This window comes from Chiloscyllium plagiosum, unplaced genomic scaffold, assembly GCF_037043375.1.
Source record: "Chiloscyllium plagiosum isolate Xiang-an unplaced genomic scaffold, Cpla_swu_hap1 HiC_scaffold_5, whole genome shotgun sequence".
In the NCBI taxonomy this organism is placed as follows: domain Eukaryota; kingdom Metazoa; phylum Chordata; class Chondrichthyes; order Orectolobiformes; family Hemiscylliidae; genus Chiloscyllium; species Chiloscyllium plagiosum.
In genome coordinates this window covers 14,648,534-14,666,353 of record NW_028270143.1, presented here as the reverse complement: position 1 = coordinate 14,666,353, position 17,820 = coordinate 14,648,534, and the positions used below count along the sequence as shown (strand labels likewise).

Here is a 17,820-nt window from a genome sequence, read left to right as displayed (position 1 = left end):
TTAGATCTTGGTACAATTGTATTGTCAACATTAAATATCTAAATATTTCCATTTTCTCACTTGTGGGATGTGGCTCAAATAGCCAATACTGGGCTGAAGCGCTGGGGGTTAACATTGAGGAATATCAAAGCATCTGTAATGGGAGGGGGGGGGGGGGTGAAGGTAGAATTTATGCTATGCAGTTTTTTTACAGACCCACTTCTCCTGATCAGTAGCAATTAACTGTCTGTTAACAATAGATGTGTTCCATGATAATGCACAGTTAGTTTTGAATGTGTTCACATATTAAGTCTGCAGGCTGACCCTACATTTCCCTGAAACCTGGGTTGTTTATTCATTTTAGTCTTCCATCTTGCATTTCTGCTGAGCCAGAAGCATCCTTAGAAGCTTTATTTAATATTTACTTCTTATAGTATTTCTAGTTTAGCATAAATAATGTAAACATCAGCCCTCAAGGAATGACTATGTTTGAAATTAACTTACATTAAAATACAAAAAAACTGCAGGAACATTCTGTAATTGTTAGCTTGTGCACAGCTATATAGTGCTCCTGGCACTCTACACTGATATCAGGTGTCATTTTACTACTGTATGTTTAATACAAACGTACTTTTAGAACTGTCTAGCATTTTTAAAAGAAATCCCTGGAAAATCTCAACTGATCAAGTAGCATCAAGGTGGGTAGAAATGGTCATGACTGCCCAATCTCCACTGATGTTACCAGATCTGCTAAGTATTTCCAGTTTTTATAGAGGGTCGGTTAGTTCAGTTGGCTGCGAGGCCTGTTTGTGATGCAGAGTGATGCCAACAGGGAGAGTTCAATCCCCACAATGATTGAGGTTACCATGAAGGATTCTCCTTCTCAATCTCTCAAACCACCACCAGTTGTCTCTCTCTGACGGCAGAGCAGCCCCCTGATCCAGTAGGACTGAAGTGACTTTACTTTCACCTTTTACAGTTCTACAAAGGTTAAACACCCCAAAGTGACTCTTTTTCATGTCTGATCCCAGACTCTCAGTGCCTGCTGTTAGAGTAACTATGTATAGAAGTTAAACATAGTCGACTCCTCTTCATCTGACATTTACAAATGTACATTTTCCAATGGAGCTGTGTAGAAAGCAGTAGTGGAGTTGCAGTCCTGACTTCATTTTTCAGGAAGAGCAACTGATGATTGGTGTTGAGATTGGTGCTTGGTACCATTTAAAATTCTGATACAGTAATGAGCTGTGAATGCACCCAGGTTTACAAACTTTGACCACTTTTTTTTTTTGCAAAAGTATCCTGCAGATGCTTTGTTTAATCCTGAGAAGTCATACTTGAGTCTTTGAGTAGGTTACGTATGGTGAAATATGGATTTATTACTGGTGAAAGGGCTTATTTAACCAAATTAGACTAAAGTAACACTGAAATTGATTACATTTATGTGACAAAAGGAAGATAGTTTGTAGTGTTAAAATGCTTTTCTATATTTTCTGCAAATTAATCTTATAACTTTTGTTTATATTTCAGAATTTAAATGAATATGTAACTGCATTAATAGCACTGAAACAAAAAATCATTGATACAGAGTAAGTATATCAGTCAGTTTTGTTATCAATTCATGAATTTTGCTGTGACTTTGTTCTCAGAAAATCTTACAGATTCTTTAATATCCTGTCAAGTTTCAAATGTTTGTCTCCACGTTTACAATTTTGTGACCTGCACTATGTCAGACAGTTCTTAGCCCTGATCAAATATGACTGCAATCATAGTAAACTATTGTGCATCCTGCTTGATGGTCTGTTGGCTTTGACCGGGTTGACTATCCCATTCTCTTCCGATGCCTTTCATTTGTTGCCCACCTTTTTGATTCCACTTTTTTTGAATCCATTCATAGCCAGAGAAATGTTCTGCAGCTTCTCTTCTAACTCCCAAACCATTGCATATTGAAAGTCCTAAGGATCTATCCTTATCACCCCTCCTGTTTCTTATCTAAACACTACCTCATTGACCTCAATTCAAAAAAAAATTAGGTTTCATGTCTATATTGATGGCATCTAAATTGCTACCGCTTCTCTTGATCGCTTCCCTCTCTTTGAATTGTCATACTGCTTGTGCAATATCCGGTTCTAGATGAGCAGAGATTTCCTGCTAAAAATGAGGGGAAACTGAAGCATTGTTGTCTTCATCACAGATTTGTTTCCCAACCTGCTAACTCCTCTCTGACCTTAGCAACAATCTAAGGCTGAAACAGTGTAGGATCATTTGACGTATTTGACACAGAGATGAACTTCAGAGTATATGCAACAAATCATCAAGAGCTCCTACTTCACTTCTGATTGTAACATATGACTATCCTTGACTCATCGGCTGGTACCCTTGCTATATCTTTATTATCTCTGCACGTAACTATTTAAGCACACTTCTGGCGACTGTGCCTCTTTCATTCTGCATCAACGTGAAGTACTGTAAGACTGTATCAAACATGGTCTGTTCATCCATCAACCCTATTGACCTGCATTGACTTTTAATCTTGTTGTGTCTTAATTTAAAAATTCTGATCCTTGAACTTTTGTAATTTTTGCTTTTGTTGCATTTCTGATTTTACTTAGTCCATCATGCGTGGTCGCAGTTTTGATTGTCAAGTATTTAAATTCTGTAATTCCCTCCCTGACACTCTCCCTATTACTTTCCTCTTTCAAAATTCTCCTTGTCCAAGCGTTTGGCCATTTGGCCCAATATCCTTGACTCATCGGCTGGTACCCTTAGTGGGCGGCACGGTGGCACAGTGGTTAGCACTGCTGCCTCACAGCGCCAGAGACCCGGGTTCAATTCCCACCTCAGGCGACTGACTGTGTGGAGTTTGCACGTTCTCCCCGTGTCTGCGTGAGTTTCCTCCCACAGTCCAAAAATGTGCAGGTCAGGTGAATTGGCCATGCTAAATTGCCCGTAGTGTTAGGTAAGGGGTAAATGTAGGGGTATGGGTGGGTTACGCTTCAGTGGGTCGGTGTGGACTTGTTGGGCCGAAGGACCTGTTTCCACACTGTAATGTAATCTAATCTAATCTCTTTGTGATTTTGTCTTATCTTAATGTGAACATTTCTGTGAAACATCCTTGTATATTTCACTAGATTAAATATATCATATAAATACAAATGTTGTTGATCGACTGGTGGAAATACTTTTTGTAACATTGCGATGTTGCTTTTCTCTTTCCAGCCACGTTCTGACAGAATACCAGAAAAAATGTGATGATATCCTTTATTCGTACAAAATAACCATACTATACTTGTACTGGTACTCTTTGATTTATAAAATTATTTCAGAAATTTGAATTCCTGTTTTCTATTGCGTCTCTCTTAAAACTTGATGTGTTATAGAATTTATTGTTTAATTGTCAGTCTCATTTAAAGATATAAAAGAGAACTAAGTGGCAACTTTTTCAAGCAGAGGGTGGTACGTGTATGGAGTGAGCTGCCAGAGGAAGTGGTGGAGGCTGGTACAATTGCAACATTTAAGAGGCATTTGGATGGGTATATGAATAGGAAAGGTTTGGAAGGATATGGGCCAGGTGCTGGCAGGTGGGACTAGATTGGGTTGGGATAGCTGGTCGGCATGGACGGGTTGGACCGAAGGGCAAAAGTGAGGACTGCAGATGCTGGAAACCAGAGTTTAGATAAGAGTGGTGCTGGAAAAGCACAGCAGGTCAGGCAGTAACTGAGGAGCAGGAAAATCGACATTTCGGGCAAAAGCCCTTCATCAGGAATAGAGGCAGGTAGCCTTCAGGGTGGAGAGATAAATTATTTGGGTTGCGCCGAAGGGTCTGTTTCCATGCTGTACATCTCTATGACTCAATATGATATTCTCAGACACAGCAGAGAGGAAAATCAGGTTGAATAGAGTGTGAAAGGCAGACTCCAAATGGGCCTTCTTCTGGGTTTTTTAATTTGATATATAATTATCTAGCTTCCCTTAAATGGTCAATGCTATCGCCTCAACTCACGAAAGTCCCTGTTTCATCCTTCTGATAAAAGAAGCTTCTTCTAACTATTAGATTTTGAGGATTGAACCTTTAAATGCTGAAACTCCACTGTGGCAGCTTTGGCAAAATAATTTATCATGTATAGAAATAAAATATGGAGATTTGAGAATGGATAGATATAATTTATTGTCTCAAGTTTTGAAATGTAGGTAGACAATTCACAAGTATACTTTGTCAGTTCTGATATATCACTTTGATCAACCTGATGTACTATAGCGGTTGATGAGTTGCTGTCTTCTGACCACAACAGAACCACAGAAAACATAAACCGCAGAGTATGCTCTGGGCTATCTGAGACTGCTATTTCCCTTAGTACAATTCGCTTTTAAAATTGCTCTTAACATATTTCTAGTTACGTTGGTTAAGTTGGCAGCTTTTAGGATCATCTTCAAAGTGGCAGACTTGGATTTTTCTTTTACAGAGGCACATTGGCATCCCTGACAGAAATTGGGATTCAGGGTACTTTCTGAAAAGGAAATATATTTTAGTCAAGGGCAAGTGGAAGTAAATGAATACCTTCCAGAGCTGGTGCCAAAGGTGAAATGGTAGCTTCCTAGAGAGAGTGATTGTTTTTCTTCCCTTGAATGTGAATGAACGTAATTAATTGAATGAGCACTAACAAGCTAGAGCCTCATTTTGTATTTTTGATCACTGGAACTATGCAGTTATTAGTCATTTTCCACTCCCCATGTTTTTACTTTGGAATTTTTCAGATTCTAATTCAACAGTGTGTTTTTTTAGTGTAGCATTCTCACTTGCTATGGTAGTATAACAAATAAAAATAACTTTTTTGAAGAATTGAGGGAGTTTTGGAAAAAATAGAGACTGGAGTTTCCACTTAAATGCTCTCTTTGTTTTGTCTGGCGAACTTCATGTGCAATTTGCATTCACTGTGGTTGTGGAATCTTTGTGCTGCTTTAAAGATTTTGTGCTGGGAAAGCAGCCTGCCCACTATATTAGTCACACCCCTGGGTAAATTAGTCACTACACAATTGAATTTAAGTAATTTAGTATTGGATTGTTTGGAACTGATGGATTTACATTATAATCAAAATGTTATTTTCATTGAATCTTATTTTCGTAATCAAATTTAACCAAATTGCCACATTTAACAGTTTGAAGAAAACCTTTTAAAGCAAATTATGAAAAATATAAAATGCTGTCCAGTTACAATGATTCATGGCAGATTTTGTCTGTCAATGTGCAAATACATTTACGTGAGACCTATGTGGGGGGGAGGGTGGCGGTGTGTGGTGGTGATAGTATGAAGTCTCCCTGCAAAACGTCTTAAATTTTGGATGTGATACATGTCCAAGGTAGAAACCTTATCTCTTATTTCACTTTGAACTACATTGCCAGCACAATATTCACAAATTGTTGAAAATCATGTTAAAAATGGTACAAAATAATTCCAACTTGTCAATCTTTGTGGTATGTCAAATAATTCATGAGAAGGAGATCATCTAATAAAATACTGTGTCACGTTGTTCACTGATTTTAGCATTCATCAGCTTCTTTCCAACCGAGTTACTGTTTAAAAGATTTGCCCTTGTTTTCCTTAATAAATTATTACAGCTTCAAAAAACAGAAAGGTGAGACAGCATGTTATTTTTCAGTTCTTGTTTAATGTGATGTTGCATAGTTAAGAGGGTTGATTTCCAGTTTTGTTTTCTGCATGATGTAATTATCATTAATAATTTTTTAAGCATTTCTGTTCATCCATCTATTGTAATTCATAGACAAAATAAACTTTTGTTGACCTCCCAACAATTATGTCTCAATCAACAAATTGAGACCTTATCATTAGTGCAAGCATTTCTTTATTTGAATTCTGAAAGGAAATGGAATTACAAGGAATTATTACTTGCCTGTATCAATTTCATTGTTTTTAATTTCATGAAATAAGATCAAATAAGTAATCCTCTGACCTGAGGATTGAGAAACTTGTTATAAGAAGATCATATTACTTAAAATCTGGCAAAGACTTTTCTCTTTATGTTCCTCTTCCATTTCTGCAGATGTTGGCTGTTCTTGGTAATTCTTTGTTTGTTGGTGCACTTCACTGTCTAATCCAAGTAGTTTGTAATTGATGAATGAAACTGTACAGAATATATTGGATTGGCAGGATCTTGATCAGATGGGCCAGTGGGCTGAGAAGTGGCAGATGGAGTTTAATTCAGATAAATGCGAGATGCTGCATTTTGGGAAAGTAAATCTTAGGAGGACTTATACACTTAATGGTAAGGTCCTAGGGAGTGTTGCTGAACAAAGAGACCTTGGAGTGCAGGTTCATAGCTCCTTGAAAGTGGAGTCGCAGGTTAGATAGGATAGTGAAGAAGGCGTTTGGTATGCTTTCCTTTATTGGTCAGAGTATTGAGTACAGCAGTTGGGAGGTCATGTTGGGCTGTACAGGACATTGGTTAGGCTGTTGTTGGAATATTGCATGCAATTCTGGTCTCCTTTCTATCGGAAAGATGTTGTGAAACTTGAAAGGGTTCAGAAAAGATTTACAAGGATGTTGCAAGGGTTGGAGGATTTGAGCTATAGGGAGAGGCTGAACAGGCTGGGGCTGTCTTCCCTGGAGCATCGGAGGCTGATGGGTGACCATATAGAGGTTTACAAAATTGAGGGGCATGCACAGGATAAATAGACAAGGTCTTTTCCCTGGGGTTTGGGAGTCCACAACTAGAGGGGAAAGATATAAAAGAGACCTAAAGGACAACTTCTTCACACAGAGGGTGGTACGTGTATGGAATGAGCTGCCAAAGGGAGTAGTGGAGCCTGGTACAATTGCAACATTTAAGAGGCATTTGGATGGGTATATGAATAGGAAGGGTTTGGAGCGATGTGGGCCGGGTGCTGGCAGGTGGGACTAGATTGGGTTGGGATATCTGGTCGGCATGGATGGGTTGGACCGAAGGGCCAGTTTCCATGCTGTACATTTCTATGACTCTGAGTCTTTGACAGTGAGCAATTTAATCACAGAATCTGATTGGTCATTCCTCCACCCAGGGTAATTTACTCATACCATCCTATGGGAATCACTGAATACATAGCAGGAGTGAGAACTTCTCTGATCTTCACATCCCCATGTATAATTCAGTTATACCCATCTTAACTCTATTCAACTAACTCAGAAGGGTAAAAGAACTTGAAGAATAGGAACAGAGAAAACTCCAATCTGCCAGCATTCGCGTAGAGAGACAAGCAGTGTTCATGTTTCAGGTCTACAACCTTTTAATTCAGAACATCTAACTTTTTTTTTCTACATGGATTCTCCTGATTGGTTGCGTTTTGCAGCATTTTTTAAAATTTCAAACATCCAACATCTGCAGTATTGTGCTTTTTAAAAGGAACTTCAGTATTGTTCCATTCAACATAGCCTTGCATTCAAATTGGTGTATTACAATTGACGGTAGTCCATCACAGTCCTGCTAGTGTTGCAGCTTCTTTTTAATTCACAGTCTCGTTTCACCCCATTCTCAAATGTTTCCATCTAAATGTTGCTTTTTTTTTAATGTTATTACTTGACTGCAGGGATTGTAAAACACTTCGAGATCAACTGGATGAGTTGTTGCAGAAATTTGCACCTCTGGAAAAATGCAAGGAAGAAATGGATGCCATGAGGGTGGAACTGGAAGAAAAGAGGGTAATACAGTCTTAGACCTAGTGGCCTCTTGACAATAAAATAGAAATGTCCAGTGACACTTTTTCCCTGAAGTACATGCTAATGACTCAATCTTATTGGTTTTTGTTATATATATAATATATATTAAATGTATATGAGATGTTTGAGAGATTGTTATTTTGAGATTATATTTACCCTTATTTTAATGCATTAAACCTGTCCATAAAAGAGAACCAAATCTCATTTAGTAGAACATGAAATTGAAATCTATTTATCATCAGAGACTGTCCATTTTCCCCTATTTAAGAAACAAAACACTTTGAAATATCTAATGCACTTTTGTCATTGTTGGTTTTCTTTGTAGAGTTCCATCAAGATGTACCAACAGACCCATTTAGAGTTCAATGAATTGCAGCAAGAACAGGCAAGAAATGATGCTGCGTAAGTGCAGAGTTTTATTGTTGTTAATGTGGTTTGGTTTTAGTGCTTGCCTGATATTGTTTATTTGATTTTTTTTCTTAACCTTGTACTTTAGGAAGAAGAAGTTGGAAAGTCGGGTAAAAAGACTGGAAGGTAACTAACCATAAAATGCACGATTCTCTTTTTCTAGCGTATTTGTCTGCTTTCAGGCACTCTGCACTCAGGAACCAAACGATACGATAATCTAATGGCTCAAGTTGCAAACATTGTAGGGGGTTGCTACATTTCAAATCTTGTATTTTGCCATGTAATACTCCATTATATTGATAAAAGCTCACTGCAAACCTCTGTTGAAAGCTTATTTTGGATGAGAATCATATCCAAAATCTGGAGGCCCAGTGCTGCTTTGCTGATTGTGATCCAAATCAACACCTTCCTTCATGGCAGCGCAGTATTCCTTTCGAGAAAGGAACCTCTTGCATGCATCAGAAGCCTTTAAATTAACGCTACTCTGATGTTACATAGCCAACCAAATTTAAACCATCCAGGCCCAGACAATGTATTCCTCCATCAATGTGCATTTGACAGGCAAAGAGATGCAAGGTGGGCCCACCACTAATGTTCCTTAAAAGACTAGAAATCCAAATTACAGGTAGTTATTTTTAAGAACCTCTGCCATTTCAAAGTGTCTGGAAGTCTTGTGAAATGTGTTGGACGATATGTGAATTCATGGAGGTCCAAAAAATGTTACACTGTGACAGGGAGAGCATTGGGCTTAGAGACCTGTCCACACAGATGGATCTGCAGCATGACAAGAAGATAGAGCAGAAGCTGCCAACTTGGACATGTGAAGAGGTTATCTGGTAGGCTAACTGTTACTCTGCCCTGCTCCATTCTTTTGAGTGCCATCGTATTCTGTAATACTTGGCTGCACACTGCAATTGGGCAATTTACTCACTGTCCCCCTTCAACTAGAACCAAAGCAGGTAGATTAAGAATCCCAAACCTGGCCCTCAAATAACTGAAACCAATGAAGTTTTAGTCTGTAGTTTAATAAAAAGATAGCATCTATTTGCAGCTGGAATTCTTTTTTAAAATGCTGCGACCCCCGCCAGATAGCAAAGGAGACCATCGTTGATTGTTGAAATGTAAGTGTTCAAAGCAGAAAGCATTGCTTCCTGTTTGAGCTGCTGGTGTTTTACAACTCGCTGAGCATTTCAAGTGAATACTATTGTTTTACTGAATAGAATAATGTGTCAACAAAAACATTCTTATGACTTACTGCAAGTATGAATACTACTTGGGATTTTTCATTTGACTGTCTGATTATAAACTTTGTCCTTTTCTTTCTAATGAAGAAACAACAGCAAAACAAAATGCAGAAATAAAGCAATTGAAAAGAGAGAAGACAACATTAGAAAGAAATCTGAAGAAAACTCAGGTATAATTCAAATAAGAGATTCCAGAAAAGTAGAGCCTATTTTAAGAAATTTCACTGCCAGTGAAGAGTTTTACTCATTGATTTAAGACACAAAATAAGAGGGGGAGCTGAGAGTATTGTGTGCCCCAGCAACTGGGAGTCCTTAAAAGGAGCACATTTTTTAAAGAGGAAAATCCTTTGCATACAGAATCCACATGGGTTATTGGGTTTAAATTGAGTTAATCATCTAATTAATGACAACCTATTGGCATCCATCTTTTGGACTAATAAATGGGCATCAAATATATTTTGGGAATGAAAATAATTTTTTTGGAATAGCAATAATTCATGCAAGAAACTCCTTCATTTTATAATCTTACTAAAATGTTGTTTGATTTTTAAAGTTTTGGGAAAGCTCAGTCATCCCTACTTTCTATTGTTCTACTCACTGAAGTTACAACAGAGTACTTGCTTTCTTGCACTCTGTAGAGTGACCTTGAGATTTTCTCTGGAGCAGAACTGAAATCAGATCCTGAATGTTTGCATCCCAGCTGCTTTGAGCAGTTCCTATCTGGATGATGCATTATATCTCAGCGTCAAATCTGCATGTTCAGATGTATTTTTATAAATCCATGGCACAATCTAAAAAAACAGCAGGGAAGGAAGTTCTCGTGTTACTTTGGCCCTGTTTATTTGGATCTCAGCCAACGTTTTCAAACAGCACCTCCTTTATCTTGTTGCTGTCTCTGGGTCCTTAGAGTGCAGAAGTTGTTTTCACAATTTGTCGATATCACAACTGTGAATATAGACGACTTCGGGAATGTGTGCTTTTAACCCACCTTACGCTGCGTTGCCAGATGCAGAAATACTTTTGTTCTAGTTGGAGAAAGTGGACAAGTGTCTGGGGAACATGAGTAAGAACAATCATTGTATCCTAAAGTTTCAATAGTAAGGCAAGAAGAATGCGTAATAATCTAAAGTGGAATGGCTAAATTAAAAGAGGAATAATTTAAAATGGGAAGGAAAAGGTTCTAACTAAACGCAGTGGATCCAAAGCTAGGGCTCTTTGATTGATAAAGGGAGAGAGATAATATGATGAAACAAGAAGATGATGCTTGATGGATACCAGATAAGGACTTCAGTAAGAATTTCATTGAATACTGTAGATTGGGAAAGGAAGTGAAGAGAAAAATAAGACTAGCAAAAATAGAATGTGAGGATAGGATAACAGTCAACATAGAAGTGAACCAAAAAATCATCTAACGACATGTAAACAGTAAGTGATTAGAAGTGAATGCTTTGACTGGCAAAAGGCACACCGCAAGGCTGTAATTCTTATTGAGTACTTTGTATCAGTGTTTTCTAAGAAGGTGGAATCTGATAAATAATAGTAGCCGTAACAAAAGGAGAGGTAACAACAGACTTGTGAACTAAAGGTTGGGAGTGAAGTTCCACAAGATTTAGTGTTAGGACTTGGCTTTTTCATATACAATTAATATATGCATAAATGATTTGGATTTTGATTTCAAAAATTGCATGTCATGTAAAAAACAGTGCAGAACCTCAAAAGTATGTACAAGCTAGGAGCAGAAGCAACCCTTGCGATCCCTTGAGCCTCTTCTGCCATTCAGTAATGGCTGGTTTAATCACTCCGCATTTCTGCTTAATCCTAATACCCTTTCAACCCCTTGATTATCAGAAATGTATCTCTCTCTGCCTTATAAATATTCAAAGATTGTGTTTCCACTACCTTTTGAGAAAGACAATTGCAAAGACTCTCATCACTCTAGCAACTACAGGCTAATTAGTTTAACATCATGTGGGTAAGGATTTAGAAATAATCAGGGAGATAAAGTTGACAGATGCTTGGAGAGATTTAGTTAACTAAGGAGTGCATGCGTGGATTTACAAAAGGCATATTACATTTGCCTAATGTTTTAAAAAGTCATAGCGGTTGATGAAGGGACTGCAATGGATGTTGTCTACATGCATTTAAGGAAGCATTTGACAAAGTACAATGCAGAATGTTGATGAACAAAATTGTGACTCATGGAATAGGAGTTCAGTGTCAACTTAAACTGGCTTAAGAGCAGTACACAGTAAGTCATGCAAGATGGTTGTTTTTCAGAGTGGGTGATTGTAGAGAGTTATGCTGTCCAAGTGTCAGTACTGGGAACACTGCTGTTTTGATACACAGGAATGACTTGGGGAGTTAAGTATTGAAATACTAAATTTCAAGTTTTGCCAGTGAATATCAAACTATGAAGAGTGGCAAACAGGTGGCAGATGGAATTTAGTACAAAGATTGTGAGATAATGCTTTCTGACAGAAAGGATAGAGAAGGAGCATACTTTTAATGGCATAAATTTAAAGAGAGCAGGAACAGAGGAACAGGCAGGGGATGAAGTGGTCATGCATGTAAGCAGAACTTTGAAGGTAGCAGAATGTATGTGATTGAGGGATTCGCAAATAAATACATTGAGTTCAAAAGCTGAAAATAATGCTGAACATTTGAAGCTCTGTTAGGCAGACCACAACACGAGTATTGATCCAGTCTGGTCACCACTTATGAGGAAGGATGTCTGTATCCTTGAGAAGCTGCAAAAGAGATTTAGCACAACCTTTCCAGGAAGGGAGTATTTAACCAGAAGATGAGATTGGCAAAGCTAGGATTATTCACCATGGAGAAAAAGGCATTGAAGAGAGATTTGAAAGACTATATACAAATTTATGACCGATTTGGATAAAGTAGACAAAGCAAAACTGTTCTCAAAAGCTTATACACAGGAATAGGAACGTTGCTTTGAGATTTGGGCAAGAACTACAGGAGGAAAGTGCAGAAGAGCATTTTTGTACAGAAAGTGGTAATGGCCTGAAACTTGTTTCCCATGAGAGTGGTGGAAGCAGATCAATGATTTGAAAAGGATGTTGGGTGGTCCTTGAAAACAACAAACTGGCAAGACTCTGGGATATTGTTGAGGTATGGGACTGACTGGATTGTTTCATGGAGAGCTGGCTTGATAAGCCAAATGGCTTCCTCCTATGCCATAAATTACAGAAACTATGATTTGAAAACCAATTCATTGGCTGTGAAGCAAATTGAAACATCTTAGTCACAAAACACATCACATAAATGTAAATTGTATGATTTGTATGGTTTTTCACTCTAAAGTAGAGAACAATGCTAAATCCCACATATCCAGGAAGGGTGAGAGAGATCGGCACCTAGGGCAGGAGTCTTTTGTGGATATACCCATTTCAAACACGTATGCTGTTTTGGAAAATGTAGGGGGTGATGGATTCTCAGGGGAACGTAGCACAAACAGCCAAGTTTCTGGTGTTGAGAATGGCTCTAATGCACGTCGACTTCCAAGAGATCAATTGTGTTAGGGGATTCTGTAGTCAGAGGTACAGACGGACATTTCTGTGACCAGCAGAGAAAAAGCAGAATGGTATGTTGTTTCCCTGGTGCCAGGATCAAGGATGTCTCAGAGAGGGTGCAGAATGTTCTCACGGGGGAGAGGGGCCAGCTGGAAGGTCATTGTCCACATTGGAACCAACGATATTGGAAAGGAAAAGGTTGAGACTCTGAAGGGAGATTACATAGAGTTAGGCAGAAATTTAAAAAGGAGGTCCTCAAGGGTAGTAATATCTGGATTACTCCCAGTACTATGAGCTAGTGAGGGCAGGAATAGGAGGATAGAGCAGATGAATGCATGGCTGAAGAGCTGGTGTATGGGAGAAGGATTCACATTTTTGGATCATTGGAATCTGTTTTGGGGTAGAAGTGACCTATACAAGAAGGACGGATTGCACCTAAATTGGAAGGGGACTAACATACTGGCAGGGAGATTTGCTAGAACTGTTTAGGAGGATTTAAACTAGTAAGGTGGGGCGGGGGGCAGTGGGATCCAGGGAGATAGTGAGGAAAGAGATCGATCTGAGACGGGTACAGCTGAGAACAGAAGTGAGTCAAACAGTCAGGGCAGGCAGAGACAAGGTAGGACTAATAAATTAAACTGCATTTATTTCAATGCAAGGGGCCTAACAGGGAAGGCAGATGAACTCAGGGCATGGTTAGGAACATGGGATTGGGATATCATAGCAATTACAGAAATATGGCTCGGATGGGCAGGACTGGCAGCTTAATGTTCCAGGATACGAATGTAGAGGAAGGATAGAAAGGGAGGCAAGAAAGGAGGGGGAGTGACATTTTTGATAAGGGATAGCATTACAGCTGTGCTGAGGAAGGATATTCCCGGAAATACATCCAGGGAAGTTATTAGGGTGGAACTGAGAAATAAGAAAGGGATAATCACCTTATTGGGATTGTATTATAGACCCCCCCTAATAGTCAGGGAAATTGAGAAACAAACTTGTAAGGAGATCTCAGCTAACTGTAAGAATAAAAGAGTAGTTATGGTTGGGGATTTTAACTTTCCAAACGTCGACAGGGACTGCCATAGTGTTAAAAGGTTTAGATAGAGAGGAATTTCTTAAGTGTGTACAAGACAATTTTATGATTCAGTATGTGAATGTGCCTACTAGAGAAGGTGCAAAACTTGACCTACTCTTGGGAAATAAGGCAGGGCAGGTGACTGTCAGTGGGGGAGCACTTTGGGGCCAGCGACCACAATTCTATTCGTTTTCAATTAGTGATGGAAAAGGATAGACCAGATCTAAAAGTTGAAGTTCTAAGTTGGAGAAAGGCCAATTTTGACGGTATTAGGCAAGAACTTTCAAAAGTTGATTGGAAGCAGATGTTCGCAGGTAAAGGGATGGCTAGAAAATGGGAAGCTTTCAGAAATGAGATCACAAGAATCCAGAGAATCCAGGGTGAAAGGGAAGGCTGGTAGGTATAGGGAATGCTGGATGACTAAAGAAATTGAGGGTTTGGTTAAGAAAAAGAAGGAAGCATATGTCAGGTACAGACAGGATAGATCGAGTGAATCCTTAGAGTATAAAGAAAGTTGGAGTATACTTTAAAGGGATATCAGGAGGGCAAAACGGGGACATGAGATAGCTTTGGCAAATATAATTAAGGAGAATACAAAGGGTTTTTACAAATATATTAAGGACAAAAAGGTAACTAGAGAGAGAATAGGGCCCCTCAAAGATCAGCAAGGCGGCCTTTGTGTGGAGCTACAGAAAATGGGGGAGATACTAAATTAATATTTTGCATCAGGATTTACTGTGGGAAAGGATATGGAAGATATAGACTGTAGGGAAATAGATGATAACAGCTTGCAAAATGTCCAGATTACAGAGGAAAAAGTGCTGGATATCTTGATGAGGACAGAGCAGTAGGTGTGATCTATATGGACTTCAGTAAGACATTCGACAAGGTTCCCCATGGGAGACTGATTAGCAAGGTTTGATCTCATGGAATACAGGGAGAACTAGCCATTTGGATACAGAACTGGCTCAAAGATAGAAGACAAGAGGGTGGTTTTTGGAGGGTTGTTTTTCAGACTGGAGGCCTGTGACCAGTGGAGTGCCACAAGGATCGGTGCTGGGCCCTCTACCTTTTGCCATTTACATAAATGATTTGGATCGGAGCATAAGAGGTACAGTTAGTAAGTTGGCAGATGACACCAAATTTGGAGGTGTAGTGGACAGCGAAGAGGGTTACCTCAGATTACAACAGGATCTGGACCAGATGGGCCAATGGGCTGAGAAGTGGCAGATGGAGTTTAATTCAGAGAAATGCGAGGTGCTGCATTTTGGGAAAGCCAATCTATGGGGGACTTATACACTTAATGGTAAGGTCCTAGGGAGTGTTGCTGAACAAAGAGACCTTGGAGTGCAGGTTCATAGCTCTTTGAAAGTGGAGTCGCAGGTAGATAGAATAGTGAAGAAGGCATTTGGTATACTTTCCTTTATTGGTCAGAGTATTGTGTACAGGTGTTGGGAGGTCATGTTGCGGCTGTACAGGACATTGGTTAGGCCACTGTTGGAATATTGCGTGCAATTCTGGTCTCCTTCCTATCGGAAACATGTTGTGAAACTTGAAAGTGTTCAGAAAAGATTTACTAGGATGTTGCCAGAGTTGGAGGATCTGAGCTACAAGGAGCGGCTAAACAGACTGGGGCTGTTTTTCCTGGAGCGTCGGAGGCCGAGGGGTGACCTTAGAGGTTTACAAAATTACGAGGGGCATGGGTAGGATAAATAGGCAAAGTCTGTTCCCTGGGGTCAGGGAGTCCAGAACTAGAGGGCATAGGTTTAGGGTGAGAGGGGAAAGATGTAAAAGAGATCTAAGGGGCAACTTTTTCACACAGAAGATTGTACGGGTATGGAATGAGCTGCCAAAGGATGTGGTTGGGGCTGGTACAATTGCAACATTTAAGAGGCATTTGGATGGATATATGAATAGGAAGGGTTTGGAGGGATATGGGCTGGGTGCTGGCAGGTGGGTCTAGATTGGGTTGGGATATCTGGTCGTCATGGGCGGGTTGGACCGAAGGGTCTGTTTCCATGCTGTACATCGCTATATCCCCGTCTTCACTTTTTATCATTTCTAAGTCAGTCTTCATTGCACACTATCTTGTGCTGAATATTTTAAAAATAAGATTCCATTAGTATCAACTATGCTTCAAATCAAATGGCTCTTTATTTCAATTAGATGTGAGTGCTTGGGGTTTGAGAATGGAGAAACAAAAATTAGGACAAGCGTGCTTGAACCGTAAATGTTGTTTTCTAACTGTAGGTTGTCATTATGGAAGCACCTCTACCAATCAGAGTCCGCTTGCCAACCAAACAGCATTTTCTTCTCATACAGTATAAAATGTTTGGTTTTCCTTTATGTCAGTATTTCTTGGGAATTGTCCTGATGAGAACAAATCAAGAAACTTAGGCAAAATCTGATGTTTTACAGCAATTCTAAGCAACTGTTACGATTTTCAGTAAATGTAACATCAACAGACAGTGAGTTCACTTAATGAGCAATGTGTTAAAATAGGGTTAAATCTCTAAATTTGCCGCTGGCAACAATATGCAGTAAGACAGGGAATAATGGGATGCCACAACATTATTGTCATAGAGTCATACAGCAAAGAAACAGACCCTTCAGTCCAACCAGTCCATGCTGACCATAATCCCAAATTATACTAATCCCGCTTGCCTGCTCCTAACTCTTATCCCTCCAAATCTTTCCTACTCATGTACTTATCCAAAAATTATGCCAAGTTCTTGGCATTTCTAACTAAGTTATAGGGCAGCTTCTTTGCATATAAAAGGTTAGTACTTCAATATTTTTGAGGTTGATACATGTTTTTTCCAAATCAACAGGAAAAGTTGACACTTCAGCAGAAGAATGGTATAAAAGGTAAATTTCACACTTTTTTTTTATTGTGATGACTTTTATTTACTATTTGTACACAAGTGCATGTTTTTACAATTTATGTAATATGATATCTTCTAGTTCTGAAAGATGCACAGACACAGAATGTCCTGCAGGATGTTGCAACAAGAATTGACACAAGTAAGTAAATCAGCAACTCAGTAAATTTTGTGCACCTTTTTAATTTTCTGATTTTCTAATGAGCCTGTCCAGAGATGTTATTACATCCCTCTGGAGTAGGTTGGACTTGAACCCCTGCCTCCTGGTTGAGGGGTGGGGACACTACCAGTGAGCCACAAGAGGGCCTCTTTCTTTTGAATGGAGATAGAGCCGAGATGCCAGTCACTGCCCCAATACCCCCCTGAGGGGGAGCATTTTTTTAATGATGTTTCAGTATTGATTGTAACAGGATGTTTGACCTTGGATAAGAATAGTCATTGGTGAAGAGTTTGTTTGCATCACTTATCACGTTGCTGCAAACAGCCAAAAGTAAATCTGCCTTTCTTGCATTGATGATCTGCATCTCTACTTATTTAAATGCTGAGATTTTCTTTTAAAGAAAGAAATTTCTGGGACAGATAAAGGATGTCCTAAGATGCATATAGTGTGAACTTGTTGATTATATTTAATTACATGTTGAACATGCTATATTTTATCTGGGTAATCAGGAAATATTTTAAATATTTTGATGCATCAGGTGATAATTGGAAAGTGATGAGGATGTGTATTTAAATGGGTGTTTCACAAAAATCACAAAAAAAAATTGAATTGAAGGTGTTGTTTTGGCTGCTCCCTTTATACGTCAGAAAAATGACTGACACATTTGGTTCACTTTAGAGAAGGAAATCATACCTAGTCTGGCCTGTGTGTGACTCCAGATCCATAGAAATATGGTTGACTCTTAACTTCCCTCTGGGTAATAAAGCCAGCGAGACCCTCATCCAACAGTGTTTTTTTAAAAAAAGTTATTGATGTGGATTTTATTTACTGTC

The 17,820-nt window shown here is 39.0% G+C and overlaps 1 protein-coding gene across 2 annotated transcripts in view; it reads left to right on the top strand.

Annotated features, from left to right (window-relative positions):
• The window catches only part of ice1 (KIAA0947-like (H. sapiens)), a 77,272-nt gene that overhangs the window by 18,529 nt on the left and 40,923 nt on the right, over positions 1 to 17,820 (top strand). For both annotated transcript variants that reach the window (XM_087987019.1, XM_087987018.1), the window contains 9 exons: positions 1,510 to 1,568; positions 3,199 to 3,234; positions 5,596 to 5,613; positions 7,559 to 7,670; positions 8,014 to 8,090; positions 8,185 to 8,222; positions 9,428 to 9,510; positions 16,777 to 16,813; positions 16,910 to 16,969. In XM_087987019.1, coding sequence (XP_087843145.1) covers positions 1,510 to 1,568; positions 3,199 to 3,234; positions 5,596 to 5,613; positions 7,559 to 7,670; positions 8,014 to 8,090; positions 8,185 to 8,222; positions 9,428 to 9,510; positions 16,777 to 16,813; positions 16,910 to 16,969 — 520 coding nt within the window. The remainder of the gene's footprint in view (positions 1 to 1,509; positions 1,569 to 3,198; positions 3,235 to 5,595; positions 5,614 to 7,558; positions 7,671 to 8,013; positions 8,091 to 8,184; positions 8,223 to 9,427; positions 9,511 to 16,776; positions 16,814 to 16,909; positions 16,970 to 17,820) is intronic.